Source organism: Zonotrichia leucophrys, chromosome 1A (genome assembly GCF_028769735.1).
Source record: "Zonotrichia leucophrys gambelii isolate GWCS_2022_RI chromosome 1A, RI_Zleu_2.0, whole genome shotgun sequence".
Classification (NCBI taxonomy): domain Eukaryota; kingdom Metazoa; phylum Chordata; class Aves; order Passeriformes; family Passerellidae; genus Zonotrichia; species Zonotrichia leucophrys.
The window spans coordinates 63,852,123-63,875,975 of NC_088170.1; the positions used below are offsets into that span (position 1 = coordinate 63,852,123).

General features: G+C 40.4%; 1 protein-coding gene across 3 annotated transcripts in view; it reads right to left on the reverse strand.

Moving 5' to 3' along the window:
- SEMA3D (semaphorin 3D) overlaps nucleotides 1-23,853 on the reverse strand; it is a 142,334-nt gene that overhangs the window by 6,572 nt on the left and 111,909 nt on the right. For all 3 annotated transcript variants that reach the window (XM_064702973.1, XM_064702971.1, XM_064702972.1), the window contains exons 12-17: nucleotides 17,385-17,607; nucleotides 14,254-14,342; nucleotides 12,394-12,435; nucleotides 11,029-11,186; nucleotides 8,948-9,012; nucleotides 6,601-6,740 (exon numbers count right to left, since the gene is read on the reverse strand). In XM_064702973.1, the coding sequence (XP_064559043.1) occupies nucleotides 6,601-6,740; nucleotides 8,948-9,012; nucleotides 11,029-11,186; nucleotides 12,394-12,435; nucleotides 14,254-14,342; nucleotides 17,385-17,607 (717 nt within the window). The remainder of the gene's footprint in view (nucleotides 1-6,600; nucleotides 6,741-8,947; nucleotides 9,013-11,028; nucleotides 11,187-12,393; nucleotides 12,436-14,253; nucleotides 14,343-17,384; nucleotides 17,608-23,853) is intronic.

Here is a 23,853-nt window from a genome sequence, read left to right on the forward strand (position 1 = left end):
AGCAACACTTCATTACTGCTTTCCCCCCTCACTTCTCTTTTTGGTATCCTGTTTATGTTGTTTTACCCATAGGTTCAGAACTCCTCCTGTCTTTCCTCTCTGCTTTCCTCCCCACAGGGCTCTGGAGTTTCATAAACACCTGGCATTTCATTACTTGGTAGTAGATCTTTAACCTTTCACTTGAATGTTTAATGTGGTCTTTGGTTCCTGACCTATAGATGTAAAATATATTTTATTAAATTCTGGGGAAAGTGAAAAGATTACTTAGATAAAAGAAATTTTGCTTTGTTCAACTGTGGATTCACTGTTTTACCACCCACCATGTAAAAATCAGTAACTCTTCCAAAATATTTCTAAATAGGATTTAGCAATTCAGAAGTACACAGAATTAAATTCATAAATGCTTGCTGACATGTCCTTAAATTTGAGCATACAATAAAACTTTAACATGAGAGAGAGCTTTGTTCCATAGGAGACAACTTAAAAATCATTAAAAATGAAGCAATTGATTACCAATTGCTTTCTTTTCTTAGTGAAGTGGAAGCAGAATTTTTATGAGATTGTATCAACAAATTGTACTTTCATCTTCCATGATAAGCACGTAAGTTTTCCAAAATTTACATTAACTGAATTATGGCACATGCCATAGATTCTGGCAATTCATGATAAAGGGAAAAGAACTCCAGGCAAACCTAACACTTGATTTTCACAATCTGAATTTAGCAATGCAGAAAAAAAAATATTGCCAATAATGATGGCAAATCTTTAAACAATCAGTAAGTTGGAAAACAACCAAGGATTTGAAAGTGCTGTGGCATCAGGTTAGGTCAATGCTTTTTGTCCTTTGCTAATGATGTGTTTAGATAGCTCCCTCTTTACAAATAATTCACATGTCAGCTCTTTCACAGTTAAAACACTGCACCTGTCTGGGAGAAGAAAGTGGCTTCAAAGCCTGCCTTTCCTCATTAATCAACGTGAAAAAATGTTAGAGCTAAAGCTGGACTAATCATGGGTTAGCTGCAACCCCTGAACAAATTGAGAGAGGGAGAAAAGAAAATGAGGAACATTTGCAGAGAATACACATTCATCTTTGTTTTTCTATTGTTTTCTTCATCCTCATTGTTTGACTGGAAGTAAAGATCACTCTAGGGTTTTTCTGACATTATTGTTACACATGACTGTTTCTCTTGTATGGGAAAATAATAATTTAGCTACAACACAGCTGTAAAGTTAATTTTTTTTAAAACATCTTTTTTTTAATTAATCCAACAGCCTCAGGAAAAATGAAGAATGTGTTGCTGGTAAAATGGCATTATGGACATGCATGATTCCTATTAGTTTCAAGGTGAAGTTTACTTCTTACTCTGAGACTAAACTTTAAAATCCTCCATTCCTATTACTTCTCCAATATATCCAAATCAAATCAGAAATGTCACTCAGTACAGAGTTACTACTTCTCCTCTTTCCCAATGAAACTGTCAAAAATATTAGTCTTACTTAAGACACTCAAGGTATTAGAAGAAAAAAAAGGCAATGAGTTATATAGTAAAATAAAAGTATGAAAGCTTGAGAACGATAAGTAGTCCTTAGGCTGCAGAATATATATATTTTTATTTTTCATTTTCCCAACTCTCTTGACCTTCTTTTCATTCACCTAAAGATTCAAACACTGAATTACACTGTCCTGACAGAAGGTACTACTGGAAATTCAGTCCTTGCTGTGTGTCCTGTGCCTGACTCAGCCATTATCCAACTTTTGGATTTCAGGGCTGGCACTGGATCTGTGGCTTTTTTTCTTACAATTCTGCTAGACCAGATGTTTGCAACAAAGTTGTCATCATGATAGAAAAAACCTCCTGATGCAAAAAGATACTGGAACTTACCTCTTGGATAAATTGAAAAAAATGCCTAAAATGTGGAATGAAACAACACCTCCCTGCTCTGATGGGGGGAGCTAGGTCACAACGTTGAGCCTTGCAATGTCCTGCACAAAAAAGGATCCAGCTCTTGTATCTACCAAAATATCAGATGGTCCTTAAGTTTGGTCCACCAGGAAAACACAGTCTGAGCTGTGGGGCAGGAATGTGGAAAGGGTGAGACCTGCTGAAGGAGAACCTTCAGCATTTGTCCCCAGGCATTTTGGTGGATTTATTTTCACCACGAGGTATAAGCAGAGCAGAAAGAAGAAAGTTAAAGTGATCTGCACCTATTTTGTCACTTTAGACCATATGGTTTGTTCTGTCCCCTGCTGCTGAGGTGGCAGCTTGGCAGACAGGGAGCCACAGGGGACTGAGGGTGAAGTGCAGCCTAAAGCAGAGGGACTGAAGCTTTTCAGAGCAACGAGGCACTAAAACTAATGCCTTTGTAGGGAGCCATGCATTTGCTTTTTGCAGTCCTGACGCTTATTATACACATAAAATAACACAGGACTTTTTTTGAGAAATAACTAGTATCTGTTTAAAGCTTCAGAGAGCTCCAGCAGTTCAAGACACTACGAACAGATGACGTCCCCAGAGTTTTTTATGAACTCCAGGCACTGAAACACTCCCCGTCACCCCAGTGAGTAACGCTGCACGCACAGGAACAAACATGATCAATTGCGTGAGCAACACTAACCACAAAAGCACTAGATATTTGACTCCTGACCTTAAACCAGCCCTAAACTACAGGGAAATGTACTCCCACTGGCAGCAAAATGACCTGGTGACAGCTTCTGTACCACAGGAGATCCTGTCCCTCCCTGCAGGTTGCTCTGCCTGGAAGTCACATTCTGAACCATGACCTCAAGGGTGAAATGTCGGGGAGATCCTGCTGAGCCAAATGCTTCTCATCTAGCCTGGATTTTGCCCTTTCCCTTCCCTCAGGAAGCTGCAGTGCATGTCTGGGACAGTGCAAAGCCATCTCTTTGTAAAGCCAAGTTTAAAGACTTGCTGAGACATAGCAGCTCCAGCCCTGGAACTAAAAGTCCGTAACCTAAGTTCCAGGTGTGTGGAGTCATTTGCAAAGCATGGTATCGTCATCACAATAAGTTACACTGCTGAGACATGCACCAAAAGAATGCACAGTGTTATTTGAGAAATCTGCTGCAGGAAGGGAGACAGAGAGAGCAGAAAATATAATTGTAATGGGAAAAGTTATGGTAATGCATTGGTTGAGCAAAGCTCAAGCTATACATTAAATATGACCTCAGTGTTTCTGTCACATATGGTACTTTTGTCAAACTGAAGTACTTTGAAAAGAAAGTCAATTACTCCGCTCTTCGGATTTTCTAGGAAGGTGTCCAATCAGGTTTTTATACTGATGAACTAATTTTCATGGATAAGTCAAGTCAGAAAACCTGGAAACCTCAATTTCTGGATCTGCAAGTTATTAAGCGATTAAAATTTTAACCGTTTCACTCTTATTCCATCAAATAGGAGGAATGATTGTTCAGCATCTCTAGAGATCTGGTCAATCATTTAAGGATCCATGCATTATTTCGGAATTTAACTTCCCACATTTGAAAACAAGTAATTTCTACATTAATATAGTTATCTTAAAAAGTGAACAAAAAGTTTCTTTTTTTTTCTTCTAAAAATCATGTCTACCAATATAATATAAGCAAACATAGTTTGTTCAGGAATTCAGTTTCTTAGGATCCTGAAACTAAGCTGGGTCAAAAACCTATAAATTGTTATTATTAGAATTTTCTGGGAAGCTTCAAAGAGAACTAAAATATCTATACACTGTCTTTAAGAGACCTGATCCTCTAACCATCAATGTGTGCATATGCATTCCGATAGGCTATTATCTTCAGACTGACCAAAAAACCCCCCAAAACCCCAACCAAAAAAACACCAAAACCACCCCAAGATCTGATTTTTACCAAAACTAGATCACAGAGGCACTGCTGCGGATTAAGGCACACCGTGTGACAAAAAACTCTTTGCCTACTTTTAACATTCATATTGTAGAAAATCTGTGCACATTTCTCCTTCAAATTTTCTACTAAATTTGCCTCAGAGGTTAATCCAGCCTTTTAGGAAAGATTTACTTTTCTCATGCAAACAGATGTCAGACTGTTTACACAGAGCAAGCCCAGTAAACATTGTTGTTAATGTGCAAAGATGAATTCTGTGTGCTTGCTGGGGCTTCTAATGCCACCACACATGTGCACACATTCCCTAAATCCCTCCCAACGTGCACATCCTTGGCATGCTGCACAGTCCTGCTATATTGGACATCACCAGGGCTGGGTAAGGAGCATTTGGATCAGAAAAACAGGAGGGGCCAGGCCAGTGCCACAACAAACCTCTTGGAAATACAATGTGTATCAAGAAAGAGTATTGCCTTAATTTAGGCTATGCTATACATGTTAGCATGCTGTAAATCCACTCAAAAGTTGGTTTCACCTGCAGTTTGTTCTATGATCAAACAAGAAAGACAGCTTGAGCTTGGTTCCATGACCTTCAGAGGCCTAGCTGAACCTGTGATTTATGAGCAAATCAACTGATAATATCTTTTTCCTGAAATTGACACAGATAAAGACTCAAAAGCAGCCCTTCAAAGGAGGCTTTTAAGTCTTGAAAGTGTAATCTCTTATGATATAGAAATATTACATTCTTCACAGGGAACTGGCTCCTTTATGCAAAGTTTATAACTCATGGTATAATCGCAATACATTCTTTTTAAAAAGATTGAGTCTTCTCAAAGCTTGACTTCTCATTCATAAAAAAAAAAGAAAGAAAACTACACAAAAGGAAAGAAAAGAACAAGAACAAACACCCTCTCTCCCCCTGCCCTCCAAGTCAGAAACCTGTTAACTATCTGGTTAAATTTACTTTAAAATCAGTCTTAAATACACAGTAATAATTAAGAAAATGCTTTACTTGTTTCCCTGATCAAATGTGTGAGAGCATTTAGAAACTGCTGCCTTAGGGAAGGTGAGCACAGAGTCTCCTGTACAGGAGAGTAAAGGTAATTCCATTTCAGTAAAATCAATGACTGTAGGTCTTTAAATGCCAATACACTTCTAGCTGGGTGTGCACTTCAACCTCCTGTGGCTGAGAGAGTGCTTGGCCATCTGATCAGAAGGCTTTTCTTTTTTTTTTTTGTTTTTTCCACATATAGAGTATAATGGGGGTTACAGGTAGTATTTCAAAGTAGCAATCTCTTTCTTTTGGTGTTAATGCACCTGTTCAAAAGTTAATTACTCTTTTTTTCCCCCAGCAGAGGAAAAAAGTTTTGTCAATCCAAAACGTGTAAGAGAAGTGGAATAAATTAAAAGTACTGTAGTGTTACAGTCAATATACATTATTATTGTATGTTTTTGTTTCATCTGGCAGAAAATCAGAAGTATCCCCTAACTCTGGCTTTCTGGGCCAAGACAAAACTGGGGTTGCAACCTTGGGGTGAGTACCATGAGTCACATCTCAGCCAGAGGTGATTCCCTCCCAGACACCTGCCCTGGCCTGCAATTCCCCAGCCTTTGGAAAGAACCAGCACGTCCTCTGCACTCAGGAAGTCTCATAGGATGAATTATCACCAAGAGTGGAACACCAGTTGTATGTTTGATAGTTCCTGTCATTTAAACTAATTTTTGTCTTGGATGAACATCTAACAGAAAAGCATATCTAGCACCTGGGACCAGATCCTTTGAAAGGGCAGTTAATTTCCCTTCTCCCTCCCTGTTGCCATGGCTGCCATCACAGCAGGACTTGGCCTCAGACACAAAATCACTCATGTAAGAGAAAGGCTATGAAAACTCCTGAGGTTTGAAGCTCACTCACAAACCCAGTCCAAACCAGTCCCAGCACATTGACCTTTTAGTCATGTTGGAAAGCCCCTCTGTCACTAGCTCAGGGAGGAATCATCAGGAAATTGTGCAGGGAGTTTGCAGCAACCTGGAGGCTTCTCCAGAGCTTCTCCATCAGTGAGGACCCCAAAGCTCCATCCCAAAGGAATTAAGGGCCATCACAAATCTCACTGCTTTCTACAACAGATGCAAGGAGCAATACTTAACCTGAATTCTCTAAATGCCATTTAAGTAAAAATCTGAGACTCCACTAACAAGAAAAAAAGCAAATAAAAAGCCTTTTAACCACAGACTACTCCTCCTCTGGGGAGAGATAGAGAGAAGCAGCAAACCATACATGCAATTCTTAGCTACACTGCTCAACATGGAAAGGGAAAGCAATCAGACACTAAATAGAGCTGAGACTTTAATGAAACATAAGTTTTTGAACATACTTTTACCAACAGAGGCAGATGAGCTAATTATTGGACAAAACCCAGCTTTGACTTTTTAATCATTTATCTATATTATCTCTAAATATTTATAGAGATTATTATCTCTCTATATTTATCTATATTATCTCTCTTTTAATTTTTTAATAGGATGGGCAGGTTAAGTTAAAATAAATATCAAAATCTGCTTATGATACAGTGCAAATGGCTTCTCTCTTCCCCTCTGCATGCCCCAAATGGTGATAGCAGAATGCTATGTGACACCTAAGGTGAGGCAGGAAAAAGTAAAACATTGACTGGCCCCAGTAACTCCTGCCTCTCAGTGCTCAGCTGAATTCTCTATGGAGGAAACCTGCCTTGATGATTATAACTTACCTCTTCTCGATGTTCTTCTCCAGAGCGTTGAACATACCACCTAATAGAGGCTTGCTGGGACTTAGGAGTACATTCCAGAAAAGTGGAATTAAATTCAATGCCAAAAATCACCTTTTCATCAGCAGTTTCATGACTAATGCCTGGAAAGCAAACATGGTACAGGAGATTAACCCTGACCTGCTTTTTAAAGCAATGGGAAAACAGCCTGATTCAGAACAGATGCTATAAGAGTGAGTAAATTATAAAAACGCAAAAGGAAACTTAACTTTTAGCTTAAACTATAACTATGAGGATTTAGAGGCGGCTGCTAACCTTCCTTCAGTGCAACTGGTTTTTAAGGAGGTCAATAAAATCTGTATCATGAGCTTGCTCCATTTTAAACTTGGGGCTTTCGCCTATGAGGAATTTAAAAGCTGACCTGTATTTTTCCTTTAAGTAATGCATCCACTAAACCTGAGCTAAACCTGTTAAGTTAGATTGTATGGTCTGATTTGGTCACCCAAAGGAGTCACAGAGCTAAAGTAAACCGAAGTTTGCTTCCCTTCAGTGTATTTTGAAATGCTCTGTAGCTTCAGAACAGACACTGAAGGAGCCATGAGGAGATCTGAAGTCCTTTCTTGGTCTTCTGTAAATCTGAGCAAATAATTTCTAATCACTGCATCTTCATTTTTTCTTCTAGTCTGTCTTATCTGTGTCTTATCTACCTTAGCAAGAGACTAAAGCTGTTTCTTATGCCCTGTGAATAATAGAAAGGAAGGTGAAAATAGTGGCGTCTCTTGAATCGAAAGTTAGCTCCACATCAGAATTAAAACAATTTTGGATCATGCTTTCAATATAACTACCTGTATGAGGTCTATAGAAATCTCTGCATCATTTCCCTGTGCCACTAAGCTCCCTGCATCATTTCCCTGTGCCACTAAGATTTAGGTAGAGCCAAACAACTTCATTCAGCCAACAAAGTCTCTGGGACAGAATCTCACACAGTGGAGCAGTAGATTTAAGTAAGTCTGGGGACCATAATATTACTGATTATCACAAATGGCCTAAATAGGCCAAGAGCCTGGAGGGACAAAGGTCAGCTTCATGGGTTTGTGGCACATAGAAGTCACTCCCAGGTGGATAAAATTGCTATTTGGTGGCACCATGTCAGGGCAAAGAATTAATACCAATTTCTGTGCTACAAGACTGTAGATTTGTCTAATAAAGCTAACTCTTCCAGTATCTCTTTATCCTTCCAGGAAAATGTGACACTGTCAGCCTTTCTGCTAGGGTTTCTATAACCTTGAGCTTTGCACAGTCTCAGATATCAGGGTTTGGAGAGTCGTGGCAAGCAGCAAGCAGGGAAATTCTGGCCCTTGGGATGAACAGGAGTTTTGTCTTTGACTTTGATGGAAATGAGATCCTACTCAGACTTTTTAACTATGTCTGCAAGCACACATGTACAGTCAGAGCCCTCTAGACTGTGCAACAGACTTGAGGCTTTGATCCCATGGCAAGCAGCTCTGATTTCTGCACTGCCTCCCACTGAGGTCTGCAGCAGGGACCCAGCACCGCAGCAGCACAGAATAACCAGAGATCAATGGGAAGGGGTGGCTTGTCCCAAAGCCAGTGTTCAACGTGGTGATACAATCAATACTGTTTTGTCTGGATTGTTCACTTTAATAAGCAGCTAGAAGAACCCCAGACAAAGCCAAGCTTGGGTTTGAATGCTATTCATTTATTTTGTGCTGCCACAGGGATTGCTGTGTAACCGCAGGGTTTCACACTGACAGTGCTTGCTGAGAGAGAAGGGCTGCAGATGCCAGAGGAGCAGCCAGACCCTTTGGCATGTGAAAAGAGGGTGTGGGAAAGGGAGGGGGAAGCAGGCAGGGGGAAGGGGGTTCTTGTTAATAACAGGAGTATTTAAGTAGCTGTGGGAAGGGGAAGGGGCTGGTTTGGCAGCTGCAGCTCAGCCTTTGGGCCAGTGTCAAGTGGCAGAGGGGAGAAGGCATGTTCCCCACCCAACTCTGCAAGCTTCCTTGTGGGATTTGCTGCCCTGTTTCTGGATGGAACATCATGCACACCCCATTAGCTACCTTCAGGGACATGTGTGATGCTTTGGTGTCAGGGGTATTTCTCCCTGCCTGGTGTGAAGGGTTGCCCATAAGAGATGCAAGGGCGACATCCCATGCTGGCTGTCCCTTACCAGCTCCAGCTCTGAAAATTTAACTGTGTGAGGGCTAATGTATATGAAGTGTGGCAAAGACAGCTGTTCTATAGAGCTTAGCAAGTTTTTGGAAACAGAGACCGTCACAGCAAAATCTGCTGCCTAAGCAACAAAAGAGCAAGAAAGGTGAAAAATACTCACTGTCTTCCACATCCCAGCACTGTGCAACTGGGTCTCCATACTTGACATCCTGCCTTCTGGCTCGCCTATGGGAAGAGCATGCAAACTTGTAACACTTCAGACATAATTGCTGGAATGCAACAACAAAATACAGAGGAGCTCAGCAGATGTGGACTTGCATTGCTCCCATCCTACTGTTGACAATTACAGTCTTAACTAAAACCAGTCTCACCCTCAAAGCAGCAGGCCTAGAGAGATTTGTATAACTGACATGAAGAGAAGAGCCTGTGATTTGGGAAAACCACTGGGAGGGAAAAGAGAAAGAGCAAGAGAAAAATATCTGCCTAAAATAAAGAGTGTGTAAAGCAGTGACAGAAAGAGTGTCTAAACTTTCTTTAGGAGCACAGGTCTAATGGTGGGGTGGACTGTGTTGCAAATATCTAAAAACATTTCATGTTGTAGATCATGAAAAAGGTCTGAAGTTCAACAGGTGTTATTCAAAATTAAGCTCAGTATTAGCCCAAGGTAATGCTGACTAATAAACCAATTATTAAAATGCAGAGAGAAGAGCATGTATTTTAGTTTGTTAAAAAACAATTGACAAATCTTGTTATCTTTCATCTTAATGGACAGAAAAAACATAAGGTCTGAGATGATCTACTAACTTGCCTACCAATCTCTGGGAGTGTTAAATGAACTCACCGTGATTTATTGTCATTTCAGTGTAATAGCACTAAAAAAAGAGTAAAATCTTCCTCTGTGTATGATTGCATTTATTTCACAAGAGCTATGGAAAAAAATGGAAACTTTTTCAATTTTTCAGTCAAAGAATTGGAAACCCAGGAAAGAACTGGTTCTCTCCTCACAAACAGCAGCAGTGGGACCTCCAATATGCAGAGCATGGCCTCGGAAGGAGAGCAGGTTGCTAAGGCTGATGTGTTCACTGAGCAAAAGCTGCAGACATGCTGGAAGCACAGCATTCAGCACAGAAGGAAAACATTCAAATAACTGATCTGCTGCAGGATTCCCAGGGCCAGTCACCCATCCTTTGTTTTGGAGACACAGACTTTTGGCCTTCCCTCCAAGCTGCACATCTGTTAAAAAGCATGGACCATCCATCTCCATGTCCCAGCCCACCCCAGACTTCAGCAAGCCTCATGTGTCACTAACTTTGCAGTGAGCCTGAACGCTTGCTTTTCTCCTTGCTTTTATGCTTCTCTGAATTTAGTTTGCTTTGGCTATGAGGGAGAACACATAAATTTCTTGACACCATGACATGATAACTTATGAGTCATTAACTTCAATGCCTCAGGACCCAGCCCTGTGACCCCTAAGGTAGAAAATGTCATTCCAGAGCCTGAGCTCTAACTGCAACCCCACTGCAAGAATTACTGTCAGGAGGACTTTGTCCAAAGCAGAATAAAGAGGCTGTGAAGAACTCTGGTTCCAGCTAACTCAGCCAAAAACTTCAGGAGACACATCTAGCAGCTTAGGCACTGCACTGCTAGACTCTGCAGTGTGCTCTCTCTCCATCCAGATCCAACATGTTGTCCTAGCTGATGGGTACAGAAAACTCAGATGAAGCTTCTTTCACTGTGGAAAGACTGCTGCCAATGTGGTTAAATCATGGTACTTAAATCTCTGTCTCCCTCTCATGGCTAGACCACAAATACAATTGTTGGGTTAGGTCAGGGAATTAAATATATTTTATTATTGACCACTCTGGGATGCTATGTTAAACTCTGCTTTCTAACTACTCTGAAAAAGTCAGAAGCTTAAGAGAGGCTCTTGCCTCTTGGGCAGAGTTAGCCACAACCTGGACCTCCATCTGAGCATCTTGTGACTTAAAGCATTCAGCATGAAAAAGGAAAGTGATGGATTTATGATCTTAGCTGCCATAGCCAAGTTACTGTCACACACACTTAAACAAAGCTATGTTGTCTTCACAGCTCTTCGAGCAGAAATGTGAAACATGGCCAGAGTATGATCACATTTTAAGGCAAATGATATGCTAAGTAAAAAGGCAACAAGTTATGAATTGGAACATCTAAAATTCTTGCAAGCAGCAAGATCTTTTTCAGCACATCGTGGTTTTTTCTTACCTTTTAGAAGTGGGGGCATATCTGGAACAAGAGTTTCCATCCCAGGCACAGTATGGGTCTCTGGCAAGGCAGCAGTCTGCACAAGCCTTCCCATACGTGTGACATCTGTGCAGAGAGAGCTGAACCAATCCATCTCTGGAACCAATGTACAATTGTTGCTGCAAATCAGGCAAAGCAAATTAATTAGAAGTGTTCTCCAAGTAGCCACTGTAAAAAGTTCCCTTTTCACTGCCACACTTGCAGACTTTTAACCTTATCCCAGATTTTGTAAAACAAGGGGAAAAATTCCTTCTTTAGTGTGAAATGTTTCTCAGGGCTCAGTGTGAATTGGCCGGTGCCCATCCATCCCAGCAGAGAGGAAAGGGGACTGCAGTCCTGGAAAGACACCAGCACTCAACACCCTCACACCTTTAGATGTGTGCTGCAGTAAAAGATCAGAACCAAACCACGGAAAGAATGGCTTAATAACACATTTATAACAAGGGCTGGATAGTCATGATGTTAACAATCTGGGAACTAGAGGTGACCTTGTGTGAATGAATTTCATGTTATGATCCTGAGGTGGGACAGGGATAATGTTACTGCCCTCTCCCCAGAGGGTGAGTGGGTCGCTGTGGAGCCAAGGGTGGTCCAAGCTGGAGCTGGCTCAAGCAGCACTTCCATCTGGCCTGCCACCTTTTTTCATGGGAGACGGGACCCAGCTGTGCTGTGCGTGCCTGAAAGCCAAAATGCCTCCTCCCGTGTGAGTGAGCCGTGTTGTGCCAGAGCTGCTCTGGCCACTTCTGTGGGTCAGGGAGGGGTGGCTCTGGTGTTACACTGCCTCCTGAACATGCAAGGAGCCATCTCAGAGCTTGAAGCTGCCATAAAATCCTTTCCCATCAGAAGACACCGTGCTGGGACCAGCCCCTGTGCTGCCAGGGTTGGACCACCCAGATTCAGGCTGCAACTTTAGAGGAGGGGGACTGGTTGTGTGCATACAAATTTTAGCACAGTGAGGCCCTGATCTCTCCTGACTACTAATAAAAATAAAAACAAAAATAGTAATAATAATTTATTGCTAGATTGTAAAGAGACAAGTATTTCTGGAGGCTGGAAAAAGAATGTGCATTGGCTTCGCTTACAAATCCCACTACCATATGACTAAAGATTCGTTTCCCTGAATAATTACCAGCCTGGGTACACAAATTACTGTTTGTAAGCGAGTAGGAATTAGGCAGGGAAACCATTTCAAACATATCTCCTTCCTTCCAGTTACATTTTAAGAGCCATCCATGGAAAGCTGGGCCACTAAGCAACAGGTGTCACCTGAAAATAGGTGTTCAGTGCACCCCATATCCTCCCGTAGTTAAACAAGATTATGATTACCTGTTTCTGAGAAATCTCCATGGTCGAGATAACTGAAGGATGCTGAAAAATCAAACAGTAAAGTGCATTAGTTTACAAATTCCCTGCTCTTAGTGAAAAAGAGAGCAAAACTTAACAATAACTTAACAACTATAAGCAAATAAAATTACAGGTTCATTTGCATGGTTTAAACAAATATGAAAAACAACCCAAACAACAGAAAATCAAGAAATTCATGCTGCCAAAAAGAACTCCCATCAATTTCCTCAGCTGGAAGGAGGCAATTAGCTTCTCAGAGTTTGCTATCTACCCCATCCTGGGCAATGAGCCTTTGCATCAACTTTAGTTCATATTAAGCACTATTTGAAAGGCTTAGTTGCCATTTAAGGGATACATAAGCAGACCTCTGCACCAGGATATATTTCATGGCTATGAGAGACAGTGAAATTTTTGCCTGTAACTGATGTAAGAACAGCACAAAGCTCAGGGTATTAGCCATCACCCAACAGAAGATTAATCTAAGCCTATTGTTTCATATTAATGCAGTTTGAGGAAATAAAGCAAATTTTTTCAGCCATTACCCCCTTCAATTTTCTGGATTCAAAAACATGGAGGTAGCAGTTATAAACATTACCAATAAAAAAGTGAAGGAATGTCTACTGAGTAGAAAAAAATGACCTCTTTTTTGTTTTAAATATGATATGGCACATTTTCCCTTGACGTTATGTTTTAAGAATGCAGCAAATTGGTGCACATACTGGAATTGCTCATTATTTGGCAGGCCACTGAGTAACCTTGGTATTTTCTGAGTGATATTTATAATTGGTGTCCAAGACAGTGGGAAGAAGACATAGAGATCCTCTACATCAAAGTTTCATCATACACATGACATATCAAAAGGCATGTGAAGAAATGAACTCTTTGAAATAATTGTTAATGATCCTGTGCTTACACTTGGAAAAGTTTCAAATTCATTTATTCAGTATGGACAACTATTTGGGCTGGACAGCACATAGCAGAGAGGATGCGTGGAAATTAATCAAAATGCTGTGGATGCAGACAAACTTTGATGGAAAAGCAAAGTGAAAACTGAAGAAGAGCTGTGCAGCATGAGAAGAAAGCAAAGTGAGAATGCAAAGAACTAAGAAGAAACTAATAAATGGAAAATCAGTAGGGAAGACAAAAGTTTCCAGTTTTCTGATCTAAAAGTATGTTGATGTCAGCTCCTTTGCCAGCACTAAAGCTGGTCAGAAATTGTGCCTGTGCAACAAAAAGAATCTTGGGCTTTTCACAAGCTGTATTTATGAAGAAGTCATTGGTGTTAGCAGGGTTCCAGTTACAGAATAACCAAACCAAAACAGTAAAAAATACTGAGTCAGTCTTCACCAATAAATAAAGGCACACTGATAACCAAAACTAACTTATTTTTTATTTTCCTTATGCTTTCAATTCCCAATGTTGCTATTTGAAACGATTTCTCTGCACCATGGAATTTTGTGTGCTTGTCTTTTAAAAATTATGATTGTACCTAGAATACTGTCAATGCCAATTGGGTCATAGAAAATTTTACATTAAAAATAGAATACTACTATTTTAATATGTATAAATAATAAAAAATGTGGACTCATAATAAGATTTCAAACTAGAACAAAGCAGGCTAAATGACACTTTCTATGGGTTTGAAAAATCACGGTCTGTTTGGTTTTGGACATTTTTCAATTGACTTGCCCAAAGAATACCAAGGCATTTAAAAATTTACGTAGTGTCCCTCTGGAAACTTGAACGAGTTCCAGTAAACAAACAAGCAGACAGACAAAGCCAGTTTGGGCCACCAAGTCCCCTGAATAATATTTAATTGATGTTGCGGCTATTAATGCTTACCTTGAATATCTGCAGCTCTTCCAGGACCACCTCCTCCTTGGTCCACTTCTCCTTTGTGATACTCACAACCTTCAGGACTGTGCCTACATCTGAAACAAATGTGAAACCTCATGTAAAACCCTCAGGAATGTTTCAATAGGTGTGGGCCACTCCATTTCCTGCCCTGTAGATAAAGCTAATCCATGAGGGATGCTGCTTTCAACCACATCTATCCCCACTGCATCCCCTGCTGCCTGCAGAGCTCTCTCCATACAGGGCATTTATGGTTTCACTGCATGGCTGAGCCCACACAGTCACAGGCTGCTCCTGCAGGGATGGTCCAGCTCTCCTGCTGCACAAACACACAAACACAGACCAGCATGTCCATGCTGCCAGCTACAAGCTTCTGCACATTTCCCTGAGCCAGAACTGGGGCCCACCTGACCCCAAAGAGAACTGGCTCAGGGGATTAAATTGGCAGAAAATGATTTCCTCTTTTTTATAGAATTCATTTGTTTCCAGTATAGTTCCTCAATCAGAAGTAAACTTCATTTTAATGCAATGAGTTAAGCAATGCACTTTTAAAATTTATTTTTTCATTTAAGGATTTTTTAAGAACCCAACTTCATTCAGCATCAAAATTTTAATTCATTCATTACTTCTTTGGAGTCATCTAGAGAATTTTTTTAAGTTAAATCTATTCTCAATTTTAACCCAGATTCTTGCTTGGTGAAAAAAAATAGCTGCTCATTTCACGTCAGAGCATTGACATTAGTGAACCCTGAATGGCCTTAAAAAGAGCTCAGAAATTGCTCAGGGGATGTGGGTTGGGTGCTGGGATGTGGGAATGATGCAGTGCAGCTTAGCCCTAAGCTCTACACATAGCAGTGAAATAATGAAAAATAATACATTATAAGGGAAAGAATGAGATTTTCATTCTTCTTTTCCCAAACTACTGAAGTTCATATTACCAATCAAAGTAAAATTATTACAGTTTGCCTTATGAATTAGAGGTTCTTTCCAGAGTTTGTTTGACATAATTGCCAAAGTGCACATGTACAAGTTGGATGTGTACATTCAAACATATAATAAGCTACTGATCTTCTGCTGCTCAACATCTCCAGGGTTATTTGTTATATCCCTATTCACTCTCTCTATATAATTGAAATTTTATCATTGAGATAATTTCTTTCCTTACCATGAGTTTAGAGGATACACCAGAACAAAACCACGTGCTTACAGAAAAAAACCCTCACTTTTAAAGAAGGCATTGCAGAAAAATAAATGTCTGCATATTGTGGAGTGCCATCTAGTGACTGCATGGTACTTGCTGGCCTTGACACCTCTAAACCAGACTACTTACACTTGAAGTGCTTCTCTTAGTGCCAGGTAGGAACAGTTAACCTCGGAGTATTCAATTGCTGGTCTCTCAACATAATTTTATTTCTAAAAAAAACTTTAAAATGGAGGACACCAAACATGTGAAAGCAGCCTTTACAGCCACTAAAAGAATATTTTGTACATTTTTACAAGTGAACTCATCTTCTCAGACAGCTAAATTTCAAATTACTTTTTCTCACTCTTATCACAAGAAAAGTAAGTTGCAGTGAGCATTCCCAAATCCTAGGCATCACACCGTTTGGGAAGGAGTTCCTTTTACTTTGTTGACTATATTAATACTGCTCTCAGAAAGCAACAAGGATTTTCCATCTTCATCATGCCTAAAGCTCATCCCCAGCCTTTTCAGCCAGTGGGGGAGCAAACAGCACTTTAATGGTCTTTTTGAATGAAACTGTGCTTTTTTCTCTGACACCACTGTACTAACTTGGGACCACAGTGGGTCTGTGACATTCTCTGGTTTTGGAAGACAAGGGTTGTGAAACCAATTTTGCAGAAAGACATAAAAGTTTTGAAAGAGAGGCTATCTCCAGACTCCTGTGTGGGGTAACACAAGTAGAAAACTCTTCAAGGCTGAGACAACCCACATTACAAGAGAGGATTCTCTCTGACAATTCACTGCTTTCCTCAAATTACTTCAGAATACCCACACATATCAAATTGTGCTATATGACAAAATTTGCTCACAAGCCAGATAAAATGCTGGGCAATCCAATAGCACTGGGGTGGGATTCAAACTGAAATCCTAATTTCCCTGCAGTTCATGGCAGTAGTTCATCCAATGCACTTGGATAAACCTTGCCACCTCTGTGTACCTCAGTTTCACCTTCTCTGAGTGGGGGATAATGGCAATGACCTCCTTACTAAAGCACTCAGATCTACCAGTGGAAAGTGCTTTGTAATACCTATACAGAATGAGAGTGAGACAATGTTGGATTATGAAATAAGAACAAAAAATCCCAGTGGAGTAATGTGGTAGATTATTACTTCAGAAATGTTATGAATAGGTATATTCATATCCCTTAGCATACCTTGCTATAGGGTGATTCATCCAGTGAGTCTAAATTTAATTACTATGGGAAAACTAGGCCTTTTCCGTAAGGCATTTATCTATTATAAAAATGTAAATAGATAAATATCCATAGAAAAACAGCAAGCAGTTTTTTCACTGACAGAACAGCTTAACCACTCTCTGTGTTCAATCCTGGTTGTCACATTTGGAGCTATCATGTTGCTAATTTGTATCTTTGAAATTAGTTGAGTGGAACTGCTGCCTTAGGCTCAATTTGATATCTTTAACTGTTCAGCATCACATGAGATAAAATGCTGAAGCACCACGTCACTACCAATAATAGGAAATACTCCTTGAAGCTATCAAGGTAATTTCTTTTTCTTTTAATAGTTTTATTGATGTGCTTTCAGCAGGATGTGAGACTACCATGTAATGTAAAGACAGGTAGCACTTGGAGGGTAAGAAAGTTCAGGTACTTTGACCCCTAAATGGTTTATCACCTAGGCAGCAGGATGCATTTAAATCCCAACAGCAGTAATATCCTGAACTGACAAATTAATTTAAGAATTTGCAAGGAGAGCTGGATCAGAACCAGGAGCACCTACATGGTTCCTGAAGTTGTATGCATAGGAAAAAAATGTTAATCTAGAGTTTATTCAGCTTTATTCAGCACCTACTGGACTAAAGGCACTCTAAAAGGACGAGGTTTGTGCAGAATGACACTGGAAGCTCTCTCTCATACCTGTCCCTAGGAAAATGACATCGTACTGGCCATCCTCTGCCATGACGTGGTCCACCACGATCTGCGTGAGGCGATAGTCCACGTTGATGCGCGTGAACACGGGCGCGCCCGTCACCGGGTACACGGCCTTGTGCATCAGTGGGTGCCGCCGGATGAAGCTGATCACCTCGTCAGGGAAGTCCCTGGTGGACTTTATGAGCGGGTCGTAGGTTTTGCTGGGACACTGAGGGACAGAGAACAAGGAGATGAGAGGAATTTTAGAGAAGAAGCACAAGTAGAAATCAAGCTTTCCACAATAACATTTGCAAAGTTGGTAATAATATTTTTCAGTGGTTCTTCTCATCCCAAAGCAGCACTTGGTCACCAATACCTCATTTTTTGAAAGAATTGTTTTAAAACCAGAGAAATTCTCATGATGGACTATCGGTGCAGAGAATTTTACCCCCTTGTCCCCTGCCACACTCAGAGCCATAACACCACGTTTGGTATTGTAAAGAGACAAGGAGACGAAAGGAGACCTGTCCTACTCTGTAGGATTCACTTTAACCGTGCTAGCAGCACTGTTAAATTTGTGCTGGTACCAGAGCAGAGCCAACAGCAAGCCTGGGCTGCCCTCCCGTGGCTGCTGTGGGAGGAGCACACGTACTTGATGTGCAGCATCTAAGGGTTTTTCTGTTTTAGTGTTTCTGTTCCTTTTTCCAAAGCTGCCTGAGTTTCTGCTTTTGGCCTGAAATCAGAGGCCACAGCTTTTCCCTGTATACGGCCTGAAATAAATTCCTTTTCAGTGAACTGTACTTCCTACACATCACATTTATTTTTTTCCAAAAAAGGTGTATTGTCCAGACACCAGCAAATCCCTGTGGCTCATTATTACTCAAAATTTACTTCCTTACTCATTCACTGAGCTGACACTCAGGCCCATGGCTTAGCTGCTGCAGGATCCTTTTCTCTAGCTTTTAACAGCAGAGTCTCATCCTCTTCTGCTCCTTCAGACACTTCTCCATGCTGGGGTTCACTCCCACCTCTAATAGACCCCTACTGACAAACTGGTCACTCCATCTGTTTCTTTTGCTTACACAAAGTTGGTTCCAACACATCGTGCCTGAAGACCACTCACAAACCTACCTCTTCACCTCCTTCAGATTTTTCCCTTATGAGCCTTTTAGGGTAAGCCCAAGTACATATGTGCAAGGTGGCTTATTTTGGTGACCCACAATCTCTTATCACCTATCTTTCTTTCCACAACTGTTTGCATCTCTTTTCTGTCCCTTCTTTTACAATCAGTCTCAAATCCAAGCCTGAGAAAACTTCTGTTTTGAATCTGGATGCATCTAGATGTGTTACTAGGGAAGTAAAATTCTGGGTAAGATGAACTGGTCACATTATTCCAGTTGGTGACAACTTTTCACATATGAACTATTCATTGCTTCTTTAATACTGTTTTTAATGACGCAATCCCTGTATTTACTGCCAGGTGGAGCTCTAACACAGCCTGTGAAGAAAGAAATGTGATGTGCTAATATCTCTGTATTCTATCAAGAGTAAGTTAAGATTCGTGGTGAGGTTGCTCCACAGTTCTCCTTCATAGCAATGTTTGAGAGAAGACTTTAGTTCACATTCCCAGTTACCCAGTTTGACATGTATTGAATCTATGGTGCCAGTTAAGGGCTTGTGGTTAGGATTTCTTCCACTATGTAATGTAGAGTAGAAACTAAACACTAATTTCTGACTGAGGGAAAAGCTTCACAGAAGTATCTGAGACTATCTGCATATTCAGAAACAAAACAGGCCAGCAAAGCACAGACCAGCTGATGTTATACATCCACATCTATGGCCACATCTGAATGTCTGTTGGGGTCAATTCCTGGTCTACTTTAGACCCCAAACACTGCCACAGCACTGCCACAGGAAAGGTGACACTTGGAGAATGCCTAAACTACAGCAAAGCCCATCTTAACATTAAACAAAAGACTAACCAGGAGTCTGCACTTGAACCTGACCTCTGTCTTTTGTTAACAGAGCTGTAGCCCCAGTGATTTAAGAGTCTGTAGCTTATTTCCATTCCTTGCTTGAACTGAATGTTATGGCTATCTAGAGAGCTAACAGACTTTGTGTAAGTGTCCATTTACTTAGTGCTGTTTCAGACTGTGGGAGTTAAGTCTCTGCATGGCCATCTTCATAATGGATCTGAAATAATTGATTGAAAAGCATCTTAAGCCCCTGGATCACCTAATAGCTTTTGGCAATTTCCCCGGGGACAGTAAACCTGTGCCAATTTGAATTAAGATAAATTCCATCACACAGTCATTTCTGTTTCATTTTTTTGTACAATTCCATTTATAGCTGTGAAAGAACAGACAACAAAAAGAAAAAAAAGGGTTGCATTGTCATGTAATAACCACCAAAAAAACATTCCTTGAAGATACAGTCGAATACAAGTAAGAAAGAAGAAAAGGAAAGTCCTGTTGAAAAAAACAGTTCCACTGGAAACACATATTGCAGGCAGCAATCCCTAGGGGCTTTGTGCCAGCACTCCTGTAAGAACTTCACCCTCTGGCTTGCTGGGTATCATCTCCCACATTCTGTTTTCTGCTGTGCTTTTACACAGTTTTTGCAAGGCTACATCCTTGCATTGGGCTGTATTCAGCTTGGCTTTTGAAGAGAACAAGATCATAATAATTTCACAAAGAAATATTACTTTGGGACAAAAATTAGACTTTGGGATTCAAAAATTATGTTTACCTTTAGAGGTGTGGAAAAAATGGTTTTTTTTGGATAAATACAGAGAAATGTGATAACTTTAATTGTCTTTGAATCAGAGTTTTGCATTAATTTATTCTGTAAAGGATGAGAAACAAATTCACCTCTTCAGCTTCCCAACCATGCAGTAACTCTTCCCTTCACAGTGGACTACAGGTTGATTTTCCCCATATGTTCCTTTTCTGTGGTTCATGCACTCACTCATTACTCAGAGTGATCATCTGCATCTGCTGGAAATGTGCTGACTGCTCACCTACTAACAACTCAATTCCAGAAGCCCATTTCTATGTGAAAAATAGAAATGGGAGTAGCCCCTTCAGTCTTAAAGATCTCCTAGATTTTTGCCAAAAATCCATCATCGGAGGAAGATGAGAGCAGTGACATCACTCACCAAAAACCACTGGGATGAAATTTCTGACAACATGGAACTACAGAGCTGCTACAGTAATCCCAAAGGCCCAAACCCTGCCATGCACGATACAGGGAAATCTTCTGCCAGCTTGCATAATTAATTTAGTAAAACTAAGGACCAAGAGTTTGATCCAGAGATCTGCTTTAGTCAACAGGGTCTTTTCCAATGATTTCAGTGGGCTTTGGACCCTATCCTAAGACAGCATGACCACCAAGAACAGCTGGGCAGGTGTGACTGTTATCCTTGGCCAGGGGAGTTATTTCCAGAGGCATCACTCACTGTGGCATGATGGATGGAACAGGGGAATCAGAAAGTCATTTTGGCCACCCTTTGGCAAAGTTCTCAGGCAGTTTTTTAAAGCTGTGTCCACCCATCATTGCAGAACAATTCCTGTAGGCTTGTGCTTCCTTTCCTAGCAATCAGTAGGATGTAGGATGGTCAAGTGGGTGAGTGAAACAACCTTTCATGTCTGAAAATGTGAGTTCACATCCTGTCGCAGGTCTCATGACAGCAGTACTGGGTTCTCTGCCCAGTTGATAGTTCATTTATTCACATCATCAGCACCAGATGCTGTCTCAGATACATGACATCTCCCACTGGGAACAATAAGATATTAGCTTTTATATCAAATGTCACAGGAGTAGGTTGGCAGAGTTGTTTTATGTGGACTACAAGAGAATCTGGCTTCATAAAAGTTCTCATAACACTATCACTGTGCTCTCTCAGCACCTTCAGCTTTTGTTGTAGGGATGGGATTCATCTCACCTGATCTAGATTTTAATCTTGGCTGCATGTGAACTGTGCAGAAGAGCAGCTTCTCACAGAAGCCTATCTTTCTCCTTCTGATAGAGAACTCTAAACAAGCAGCTCAGATTTGATGCTCTTCTTCTAGATAGCTGATATCAAACAAAATTAATCACATGATATCAGTCAAGTTCCCACCACTAGATAAGAATTTTGCAAGAAGCTTGTTCACCATATAATCTATTCTTCAGAGGTTGCTTAGGCCTTTGCTGCCATAAATAATAAATTGATAAAAATATATGTGTCAGAAATATATTGAATATATAGAATATAATATATAAATATAAAAAATAAATAAAATATATGTGTCAGAAGAATAAAAGAAAACAGGACAACCACCCAAAACAAACAAACAAACAAACACCCCCAAACCCGACAGAAACAGAGTTGGAAATGCTAAAGGCATCTCTATTCAACTGCTGTATAAACTCTATGGGCATAAATCTTTTGAAAAATCAATAGTTACTTAAATTTATTGAAATGCCTTCTGTGTGAGCTCAGTTTGACAGTAATCACTCTGGACTACGTCCTGAACTCACGTGATCTACAAAGATGCCTTCTCTTCCCTCACCTGTTATTTGTATGAATGTGGTCACACAGTGGTAAGTTAAGATTAATCTTTTTTAAATAAAAGCAAATACACACTAAATTAACACCACCACACATTTGTACGCTTTTCTCCTTTTTTCACTTGTCTTATTAAATTTGCAGCTTAGCAGAGTGCTGGATGTGTGGATCTCACACAATGCTGAGACATACAGTGTGACTGTGTTAACGTTATGTGGGAAATGTGGCCAAGTTTCTCAAAAGCTGGTGCCAGAAGCTGGGCTCCTAAATAAACTTCCAATTTGCCAAACTGGATAGTGCTTCACACCATCTAGTGAATTCAGTAAGAGCTGCTGGATCTAACACCTATTAAAATGGTGGCAATTATTTGGGAATCTAGCTATAAGGTATGTGAACATATATCCTTTTCATTAATGATGCATCTGTAGTTCAGCAGTGCTGGTGTCTCCTGACAAACTAAAAAGAGAAAGTTGTTCCCTGGGAACCTCAAAAGGGTTTCTATTACAAGTGTGTTGAAAATCCCAGTTTAAATTTGTCTTGTCAAATGTATCCTGAGATCCACTTAACACCGAGACTCAAGCAGCTACAGGGTAGGGTAGATTGATCATACTGAGTGAAGTAGGCATCTGCTTGCTTTTATAATGTCCAGGCTGGGAATTTTTATGGATTTCAGAAGGACAGCTGAGAACCATGCCAGCAAGTCACTCTTGTGAGTACTGGAAGTATCCAGTGTGAAACATAAAAGAGTGAAGTATTTCTTAAATCTCTCCCATAGCAGGGAATTAGATGTCTTAGTCTGGGCTTCCCTCCTTGAGGAGATATCCCTTGTCCTGGGAACTCCTGGCTCCTTCATGTTGAAGGTGTTTTACTTTTCCCAGGTTAATTACCTCTTATCTTAGCCAAAACTAGCAACTGTCAAGTCTTCCAGGCTCTGCATAAATTGTGTTATCATTGATTCATTAAGCAAAAAGCAGATAAAATAGAGGAACTACCTTCATCCTCTCACTTCTGTGTTAAATGGGGACCTCCAACACAGCCAATGCACTGAAGATGAAACCCAGGTTCCTGAGAGGCCTAAATACCATATGGCTTCTTTTCTGTACACTCATCAGAGCTGCACAGTCCATTCTGTATTTGTCTATAATGTCTACAAAATCCCTCAATGCTCTCTACAAGATGAGTGCCAGGAGGACTGAACACTCAGTGGGGAGACTCACTTTTAACCTTGAAGCTCCTCAGTGAGCCTGGAGGAAGGCTGGGGTGAGGGGAACAAATCAGGTTTGTAGGAGAAAAACAAACAGTGCCAATTTTAAATGGAATCAAAGTCACTCCTCCCTTGCAACAAAAAGCACAAACAAAACAAACAAAAATTTTAAGTCCCCTATTATTTTTAAATGGTTGGATCCCATTGTTTGTGCAAGATTTGTTCTAGTGTTTTTTTCTTGAGCACTTTGTATTGCTTTTCCATTTAACACACCTGTGCCCTTGATAGAAAAAGCTGAGAAAATTGAGCTTTAATCTGAGGCTAGCTGAGCTGAGACCAGCTGGATGAGTGAACTTGACTTTGCAGGTGGCACTTTGCAATTCTCTGCTGACCTCTAACATGAGGAAAGGTGACAAGGTTTGCAACATTGCAAAAGGCTGTTACAAGCTGGAAGGTGATTCATGTTGTGGAAAACAGGTTGGTAAGTAACAGGAGGTGTAGGAGGCTTTCTGAGGAAAATAAAACCATAAAGTGAAACATTTCACTTAATTAAGCTGCCCTATTTTACAGTAGGGAGATCAAAGGAGAGAGGAATTGGAGAAGCAAAGAATGCTGTCTGTCTCATAAAAGATAGGTGAAAGGGGAAGATAAGCCTAAAAATAACAAGGGCAACCTTAAATGTTTTATGAACAAGCTTATTAAAGCAGCAAAACTAACCAGAA